At 45.5% G+C, this 9557-nt stretch overlaps 2 protein-coding genes across 6 annotated transcripts in view; one reads left to right on the top strand and one right to left on the bottom strand.

Annotated features, from left to right (window-relative positions):
• Nucleotides 1-1443, top strand: part of LOC146376983 (uncharacterized) — a 10049-nt gene extending 8606 nt beyond the window's left edge. For all 4 annotated transcript variants that reach the window (XM_084945995.1, XM_084945996.1, XM_084945998.1 and 1 more), the window contains exons 7-11: nt 1-45; nt 138-230; nt 390-455; nt 539-624; nt 1138-1443. The exon at nt 1-45 is cut by the window's left edge and continues 145 nt beyond it. In XM_084945995.1, coding sequence (XP_084802121.1) covers nt 1-45; nt 138-230; nt 390-455; nt 539-624; nt 1138-1301 — 454 coding nt within the window. In that variant the 3' untranslated portion in view covers nt 1302-1443. The remainder of the gene's footprint in view (nt 46-137; nt 231-389; nt 456-538; nt 625-1137) is intronic.
• Nucleotides 1374-5600, bottom strand: endog (endonuclease G). Of its 2 annotated transcripts, none has more exons than XM_084946001.1 (6): nt 5401-5600; nt 2663-2856; nt 2204-2345; nt 2013-2122; nt 1856-1937; nt 1374-1761 (listed from the first exon to the last, which is right to left on the bottom strand). In XM_084946001.1, the coding sequence occupies exons 1-6, from the start codon at nt 5566-5568 to the stop codon at nt 1576-1578; spliced, it is 882 nt and encodes a 293-aa protein (XP_084802127.1). In that variant the 5' UTR covers nt 5569-5600; the 3' UTR covers nt 1374-1575. The 2 variants fall into 2 exon arrangements, with proteins under 2 accessions (XP_084802127.1, XP_084802126.1); XM_084946000.1 differs by having other exon boundaries at nt 1374-1776.
• Nucleotides 5601-9557: the final 3957 nt, after the last annotated feature.

The raw sequence follows: 9557 nt of genomic DNA on the forward strand, positions 1-9557 counted from the left end.
CGAGCAGGTGGAGACCCGGTCCTGGATCCAGTGTCGTCTCAAGTGGTCGGTGCTCCGCTGCTCACGTGAACCAGACCCGGTACATTCCACGCCAGCAGCGGATCCTCAGGTATAACTCAGGTGTTGGTGTTTTCCAGGTTCTCCCTGCTGAAGTCTAAGCTGTCCTCAAAGGGAAGAGTGTTCAACCGAGGTGCCGAGGGGTACGCCGCAAAAATCCAGCTCATCAACACGTGAGTGACGCGAACCCATCAGAGCATTCGCTAAGCAGCCAATGAGAATGCAGGACAAACCTCCGGTCATGATGGACATCACTGTGTGTGTGTGTGTGTGTGTGTGTGTGTGTGTGTGTGTGTGTGTGTGTGTGTGTGTGTGTGTGTGTGTGTGTTCAGGCTCTATAACATGCATGTGGACGACGCAGCGGACATCGACTGGGACGAGGTGGCTGGACTCATCGGGTGAGGTCAAACTAGTATTAAGTACACAATAGACTGTACTACAGGCAGTATTGTGGTGTCATACCTGTGTGTGTGTGTTTCAGGACTGTGACGCCGATGTGTGTTCAGAAGATGTTTTACAGGTTGAAGGTTTCCAGAGTTCCAAACTGGACGAGTTTGTCGTACGCAGGTGAGCAGCTCGAGCTTGGTGTGTGTTCCACTTCCTGTTTGCGTCGCAGTGTCAGATTAAACCCGAGTGTCGGGTCACGTGACCTCACCTGTTTGTGTGCAGTGCGTTTCCGTCCACACAAACACGAGGGCACGCCGAATCTGTTCTCCAAAACCAAACCACACAAACGAGTCATGTCGAGCACACCTGAGACAGCCCGACCCCTCTGAAGTCTTCTTACCTGTTCGATCACAATGGTAACTAAACTGCTCACCTGGTCAGGAGCAGCTGAGCTGTAGTGCAGCTCAAACTGCGCGGACAGACAGGCACCCCGGGCGTTACTCAGACTGGGGCTCAAACAAAGCCTGGATGTGTGGTCCTTGCATTTAGCACACCCCTCAGATTTCCCAGTTTTCATTGAGCACCTGAATGCAGCATGCAAGCTCTCAGGTTCAGTTGTTCAAACAGAGTAATTCAGGTTTAAGTGTCGTGTTCAGGTGAGCCTGCAGTAATCTGTAATCGTCTGTCTCTCAGAGATCATCGACTTCCTGCAGAGCAGAGCCGTCCCTGTCCTGGAGGAGAGACTGAAGAAGTGTGAGCCCAAGGAGGCGCAGGAAGAGGAGGAGAAGGAGAGACTTTATCAGCTGTCTGACATCTTGTCAGAGCTCAGTGACGACGTGGAGCTGGACAACAGCTGACCTGCAGCCAATCAACATGCGGTGTCCCCATGGACAGACTTTATAAAAACACTTTGAAATCGGGACAGGGAGTGGGTTAAAAAAAAGACTTTTATTTTGAAGGTGCCGATGCTTTGTAACATTAAATAAAATTGTTTTGGTATGTTGTGTGTTTGTTCGATCAGAAGCAATGCTCACACGATAGTTCACAAATAATTAAGTTCATAAACACGTTCGAACGTTATTGATCTGTGATTAAAGGAAGTCTGAAGCAGAGGATTGTGGGTAATGCAGCTCATCTGTCAGCGATGGCCCGTGCGCCGCCGCCGGTCCTCTTCATGATGTTTGGCACAAACAGGAGTCCTGACGTGCGCTCGATGGTTTCTATGGGAACCAGGAAACGCTCCAGAGGAACCTGCTCGCTGATAGGTTCGTTTGGTAATACGTACGAACGGAGCTCCACCCCCTTGCCGTCTGCTTGCTCCAGGATCAGCACCTGAGGGCACATGGGACAGGTGAACTTATCGCCAGCTGACGGGCAAGAGTGCTGACATCATCCGGCGGGTGAGCCTCACCTTAAAGAAGTGTGTCGGCACGGCGACGTAGTTTCGTCCTATCACTTGATATCGAACGTAGAGTTTCCCGTCAGCCTCTTGCCTGAAACACGCACCTGACAATGTCATTCCCAAGCCCCTCCCCTCAGTCATCACAGAAGGATGGGCAGCAGGTTACCTGGGCAGGTAGAGCGGGCCAGTGCAGACGTAGACGTTGAGGTAGCGTTTGGTGAGGGAGCGGCAGAGTTTCTCCAGGTTGTTCCAGGTGTTCTGGTTCAGGTGAGGGTTCTGCTCACAAACACCAGAGATCCATAGAATCAATCAGGTAATCAATACTCTGGATGAGCCTGTGCAGGTAAAAAGTCTCACCTGTGGAGCCACGTTGCTCAGGTAGAACGTGTCGTCCATGGCTTTCTGGCTCCACTTGTGGTTGGCTGCTGCGGCCAGGTGGCCCCTGTCGAACCCGCTCCCCTTGTAGTCGGCATTGGTCGCTCGGTGGAAAACATGAACGCTGCCAATGAATGAAAACAGATGTTACACTTTAAGAATTCAAACAACTTCACAGGTAGAGAAGATCGTCCTTCACCTGTCGCCTCGTTAACCTGCACGGACCACAATTTTCAAGCAAGGAAAGTTGAGGTCACGGTGTTTATCTGCAGCTCTGCTCGCACAGTTGGATTTTTACAGCATCTCAATAGGAGCTGCAGAAAGGCGAGTCCAGCTCGCACCTCATGAGGGCCGGTTCTGGCCCACGTGCCCTGTGTTTGACAGCCCGGTGGGAGAACACTGATGTGAACATGAACTTTACCTGCCCTGTTCCTGTCGCACCTGTCATCCTCTTTGAACTCGCAGTACTTCCTGTCTGACAGTCCGCTCAGGGAGGCGGGGTTTAGCCGCTCTATTACCCAGGATGCAGTGCGCGTGCGGGGGTCGTAGGAGGTGACGTAGGATTCTCTGGTCTTGATGTTGCCCAGTGAGGGGAAGCCATACTTCATCACAGCTCCTGAGCTACCTGGACTCACCTAGACACAGAGACACACTCAATCAGCCAATCGGGAACACAGAGACTCCTCCCACTAATTGATCAATAATGTATATGAATGAGTATATGAAAGTCTTCTTCCTCAGTGTTTTTATAGACTCACACACCTGAAGGAGCTGCTGCAGCATCGACATGAACAGCGTGCAGCAGATGGTGTAAATGTTCCTTCTAACTGCATTTTGATATATTCATAGTTTTATGAGCAGCTGTTAAAGTCACAGCTGGAGCCTGAGTGAATAAAAACTACTTCCTGTTGAGTTGCTGCTGCATGTAGCATGCTGTATGAGCCCAGTGATCATTAGTGATGCCCTTTGTTATATTACAGGCTTCATGTTTGCTTCAGGTCAGCTAGGATCAGTGATGATGGAGGAAATGCAGTCGCAGGGCGGAGGAAACGAGTTCCACAGCAGCCAGATAGAAGAACATACCATGGATTTCATTATTTTTACCCAGTGAGCCAAATGATTGTGACATGACAGTCACAGGAGGATGTGCTGTTAGCAGTAGCGGTTTTTGATATGGGCGACATGGGCGGTTGCCCGCGGCGGCATCACGGGCATCGGCAAAAAAGAAAAAATAAAGTTGCTCATACTCATGCTGCCCTGATATCAGCCAGCGCATATTGGGAATGGTACAGGCACCGATCGGTTTTCTATCGCCCATTTGCAGGGAGTAAGGGCGCCCTCCGTTTGCGAGGTGCGCCTGCTGCTTGCGGCACAGGGAGGAGAGGGCGGGGCGGCGGGGGATTCTCTGGTGGCTGGAACAGCGTCTAATAACCAACTCAAAAAATAAAAACAAAACAACAAACACGAAAACACCAGACATCATGATGCAGACTTATAATTTGCACCGATGTTTTTTCGAAATTCTATACACGAAAAGTGAGCGCGAGAGCCCTCGGTGCGCCTGCTCTGCTGAAGTCAAAGTAAACTTTATTGTCATCTCCGCTACATACAGTCCAGCATATAGAGACACGAGACGAGGCTCCAGTTACAGCAGTGCAAGTAAACAAACAATAAATATAAGAAGAGTAAGAAAATAAAGATACACTTTAGGACTCGGGGTAAAGGGATCAATAACAATTTAAAATTTATATTTTACAGTTTGATGATTTAAAGTCTCACACACAACCCGTCGAAAGGGGAGGAAGACCTGCTGCTTCCAAATAGAGCACATTTCATTCAGCATGTTGTAAATCCAAGCCCATTATGTATTCATGATTTGAATCCTGGGTTCTGCGAAATCCCAGAAATACACCTTAGACAAAGTGAATCTGTGAACTAAGGTGTGGGTCTGTTAGGTTATGTTGTGGTGATCCTCGGGTTGGGGGATTTGTGTTCATACTGGAGTGCAAAATTAAAACCAATAGAAGATGGACAAGAAAAGTTCAAAGTCATCAGGTGGTCAGTTTAGAAAATAGAGAAAAGAAGAGAAATGAGCAACAGATCCAGGTAAGCAGATGTGTGATTGGATAATGGCAGGTCATCCTGAAACAATCAGAATCAGAATACTTTATTAATCCCTAAGGAAATTATGTGGGTTACAGTTGCTCCAAGAAGTAATTTTAAATATAGTAACAGACTAAACTCCAAACAATAAATTATGTTACAGATTTTACACGTTTAAGAAATAGCACGAATATATACAGATCACTCAGTTATAAATATCAAGGATTAACAGAGGTGATGATAAATAAATATCAAGAAAATTGACAAGAATATTCCAGATTAGAAAAGAGCGTGTGTAAAAAGGCTGTAACTATTGCAGTGTTTACAGTGTGTTAGGTGGAGGAGTTGTACAGGGAGATGGCCACAGGCAGGAATGATTCCTGTGTTGTTCAGTGGTGCATTGTGGGTAATCTAGTCTCTCACTGAGTGTGCTCCTGTCACTAGCCAGCATGTCATGGAGTAGGTGGGAGGTATTATCCATGATTGTCCTTATCTTGGACAACATCTGCCTCTCAGACACCACCCTAACGGAGTTCAGCTCCATCCTCCTCACAACATTACTGGCCTTGTGGTTCAGTGGTTCACTCAACCTGCTGCCTCTGCATACAACAGCATAGATAGCACTGTCCAAAACAGAGATGCCAGAGGGAGTGTTCGCCCAGGGCGCAATACAGGCTAGAACCGCCACTGGCTGTTACCGACATACAGCAGCAGGGACTGTCAGTGAGAACCAGCAGAGAGAATCAGCGGCTCCAGTGTGAGCTCAGGCTCGAGTGTTCTCTGTGAAAACAGCAGCTCAGATAAATGAGAGGAGGCTGAAGGAGAACCGGTCTGCTGTGGGTCTCACAAACAGCTAAAGTGAGATGCGCGCTTCGTACTCCGTCTCCTGCAAGTTGTAGTTTTTAACACTCCGGAGATCCGGCGTCACGTCGTTAAGCAGAGACGTTAAGCGTCTCCTAACTTGTTTTCCTCATCGGGTCAAGGAAACGATGTTAGGAAAACTAGATAGAAGACACTTTTGGAGCACACACACACACAAGCAAATGCCGGAAGTCTATGACCTCACGCACACTCACCTGCAGCTCTGATGCCTGCACCGTCGGGACTCCCGGTACCGGGATGACCGGGACCCGGCTCATCAGGCCGGCTCCCCCCTCCTCACGCCAGCCTCCGGCGCTCAACAGACGGCTCGCCGCCGCTCCGAGTCCCGCTCCGAACACCAAGGTCGCCCCGGTCCGCCACATGCTGCCGGGTCAGCTGCTGGTGACGCGCTGTGATGACGTCACCGGAATGTATTTAATAAGCAATAACTGTGGCCAGTGCGGCGTAACACGGCGCACGCGCGTCTACCTGTCTGTGTGTGTGTGTGCAGCAACATTTCGTGTCCACATATTTCACTTACAGTGATTTTTTTTCTAAAAGTCATAAATTATGTGATTGTTTGCCATTCTTTAAACATAAATCAAATGCATTTCAAATATTATTTATTACACACCTTTTTGTTGACACACCCTCAATTTCAATTTCATTGCGTCCCACAGTCAGTGTTGGAAAGTAACAGAGTACATGAACCACCGTTACCTGTTTAAAATACAAAATATGAGTAACTGTATTCCGTTACAGTTACAGTTTAAAAAGGTGGTATTCAGAATACAGTTACTTTGTTGAAATAAAAGGATTACACGGCGGTCTTTTCCTGTTTCATATGTTCGGCTATGCCCTCTCTGTTTTTGGTGTCCACGCCGGTGGAAACCCAAACAAAACACGCATTAAGAGGCTCCAATGTCTGTGTCTCAATCTCACGGCCCACGTCACCTCTATTTGCAGCCCGCATACTGACATGAAGAAATATTTTTAAAAATTATTGTTCAAAAAATGACTTAATAAGAAGGCAACAGGCAGAGTGTTACAGGCATCGCCCTGAAGAATGTAGCCTCGTGGGCAGTGTAGTCCAGCTGTAAGTAAGCTATTAAGACTCGACTGTACGCTGTGTTCGTGTTTCCTCTGAAACAATAAGCTCCGTTGCAGCAGCCTTTCAACGCCTCTCTCTGTCTCTCGCTAGCAAAGTCGACCCAGACAACAAAGTAAAGCTAGTTTTCAGCTACGAGCCCGACACGAACCCGACGTATTAGCCAGAGGTCCCTTTACTACGGTTCTGAGCCGCGGACCTGTTTTATATACGCGCGGAATAGTTTTCTACACGAGATCGCTGCAAAAAGTGCAGCCTTACCTAATGTCCACCTACTGTTACTCATTTATATTAAGATTTAAACATCTAGTTGGTGTTGGTATGGAGAGTAACCTTCAGTAATAGTAATAGATCACACAGCAATAGTACATTCATGTAGTTGTAAAAAACAAGATAATATATTAAGTAATCCAAAGTAATTCAGAATACGTTACTCTCATTGAGTAATGCAGGGGCGTTTTTTGCCCATTTTTTATGAATCAAAGCACCCCCAAAGATTTCTTACTTTTTTTTGACAATATTTGCTGTTTGTGTGTCACACTACTAAAAGTATAAAAAGCATACAGTACTTGGTTGAGACGTAACACTTTAACAACAAAAGTATAGATCCCCCCAAAATGGTTTGTTCCAGCTCTCCCCTGCTCTGGCTCTAGCGTCCTTTCTGCCAGAGCGATGGCGGCTGAGACGCAGCGGAGCGGATGTGTGAGTGCCTGGCTTAAAACAGGACATGTTAGCTGCATTTAACCTTCAGTTACTCTTATATCGTTAGGTAGGAGTCAGACCGTGTTTCTTTTTAGCTGAAAAACATTACACCCAGCTAACCTGCAGTATTGAAAACGTGTTTTCCGACAATGTTTGCTACCCTACAATCCGTCCTGCTCTGTAGTAAAATCAGCAACATTTGACCGTCTTGTTGCTCCCATTGAAATTTATATAGCCTTTTTAAAAGCTAAAACTTAAAAATTGTCTGTAGCCTGCTGTTGTTACTACTGTCCTGTTTGGAATGGAAGGAGAGAAACTGCTTATTTTGTCCTATTTGCATGTGCCGATATTAAGCCCAAGGTACTAACTAGCTAACTGACTGGATGCTAATTAGCCTTATAACTCCTGTTGTCTCTCTCTATAATTTATATTAATATTAATATTTTGTACATTTGTATATCATAAGGACTCCTCTATTTTTGGAGTGTATTTTTATGTGTCTGTATTATATTACACATACACATTAAAAGTGAATCCCTGTCCAAAAATGCACTCAGTTTACTTTTTACTCACTATGAGCATCATTCATTATTCGTCCCCACTAATTAAGGTTAGGATATGTATTTTTTTTTTTATTCCAATCCGTTCTTCTTTTGCAGCATTTAAATAACCTTTATCAGATTTGATAGTTTTGTTACAAACTTTTCAAAAAGTGTTTTGCTTTTCTTTCACAAATGTGGGGATTAAATTGTGTTAAAATGTACAAAACAGTGATGTCATGTTTTGTGACGAGGACCCAGGTGTAACGGAGTTAAAAATACATCTGGAAAAACATTCACTTACCTGTTCTTAATTATTATTTTAATTGTGAATTTTATCATTTTTTAAATTGTATTTTATTTTGGAAACCCAGAAACCGGATCTCACTCTAGCATTTAGAAGCTGCTAAGGCTTCCGCTCCTCACAGCGCGCATTTGTACTGTGAGGGTAAGTTCTGTAATGAAAGGCTCTGGAATTTTTATGGTTTCTGGTGTGAATGTTGTTACATAAGTTGTACATGTCGATGTATATAGGTTCATATTGATATTAAAAAGTTTCTGTGTAACCGAAACAAAGGCTGGTTGCTGTTAAACAGTGTTTCTGCCGTATTTACGCTCTTTGGCAGTAAGCTTTTGTTAGCCCCCTAGTGGTTGCTGTGCATAGCAGGAAATGTGTTTGGATTTACTGTTTTTCTGTGCTTTTTGTGATGTTGTTTTACATTGTAGGAGTTACAATTGCTGGTACCATCAGAAGACACCTGTTGAGTGTGTTTTATGTCTTCTGCAGGTACGTGAGCTTGTTAACAGTCATTTTGTCTGTAAAGCACAAGCAAGTGAAAATGTAATGCGCTATTGTTAATTTGTCCACTAGAGGGAAATGTTTAGTCGGTGATACTTTTGTTATCCTGTTATTTTGTTTTATACGATTGTGAAATGTATTTTATTAGTCATAAGATTTCTTTTTGTATACAAGTTCAGTGTGACAGACTGTAAAATGGGAGAAATCATTATTTTCCATCTTTTCTTTATTAAAAAGTTAATTGTAAGTCTGTCAAGACAGCGCGCGTTTGTACTGTGAGGGAGCTACAATTGCTGGTACCATCAGAAGACACCTGTTGAGTGTGTTTTATGTCTTCTGCAGGAATAAATTGTGAAAAGCCAATCTTTCTGAGAATCTGTGATTTTTGAAGAGCTGGAAGTGTTACACAGGCACAGAGAGACTTGATGAATTTAAGAATCTTATGATTTAATAAAGACGTTTGAAGACTTGTACAGAGATGGTAAAATTATGATGACTGATAACGGAGACAAAGACAACAGGCGACGAGGACAGGGAGGAACAGGGCTTTAAATGCACCAAGGAGACAGTCAGAGAGAACTTGGGACAACTGGAGACATTTAAGGATGCAGGGACTGACAGAGGGAAGAAGTTTATCTTGACTGGCTGGGCAGCTGTCTGGGTGCTCAGCACCCCCAAAGCTCTGAGTGCATCATTGAAGGACAGGCCCCTGCACGGTATGTACCACCGGCAGATAGTGGAGCTGGCTGATATCCAGAAATCCTACCAGTGGCTGGACAAAGCTGGACTGAAAGACAGCACAGAGGCACTAATCATGGCAGCACAGGAACAAGCACTGAGCACAAGATCCATAGAGGCTGGGGTCTATCACACCAGGCAAGACCCCAGGTGCAGGCTGTGTAAAGATGCTCCAGAGACAATCCAGCACATAACAGCAGGGTGTAAGATGCTAGCAGGCAGGGCATACATGGAACGCCATAACCAAGTGGCCGGCATAGTGTACAGAAACATCTGTGCCGAGAATGGCCTGGAAGTCCCGAGGTCAACATGGGAGACGCCCCCAAGGGTGGTGGAGAATGACCGAGCTAAGATCCTGTGGGACTTCCAGATACAGACGGACAAAATGGTGGTGGCTAACCAACCGGACATAGTGGTGGTAGACAAACAGAAGAAGACGGTCGTAGTGATCGATGTAGCGGTTCCCAATGACAGCAACATCAGGAA

The sequence above is a fragment of the Perissodus microlepis genome, chromosome 12 (assembly GCF_051167445.1).
Source record: "Perissodus microlepis isolate ML-2025 ecotype Zambia chromosome 12, ASM5116744v1, whole genome shotgun sequence".
Lineage (NCBI taxonomy): Eukaryota > Metazoa > Chordata > Actinopteri > Cichliformes > Cichlidae > Perissodus > Perissodus microlepis.

Excerpts from the sequence above, each read along its gene's own strand:
- endog (XM_084946000.1), bottom strand. The coding sequence starts at position 5,568 with ATGTGGCGGACCGGGGCGACCTTGGTGTTCGGAGCGGGACTCGGAGCG. Across the intron at positions 2,123-2,203 it reads TGAGCAACGTGGCTCCACAG|AACCCTCACCTGAACCAGAA; the intron begins GTGAGACTTTTT and ends GTTTGTGAGCAG. Across the intron at positions 1,938-2,012 it reads GGCCCGCTCTACCTGCCCAG|GCAAGAGGCTGACGGGAAAC; the intron begins GTAACCTGCTGC and ends TGCGTGTTTCAG.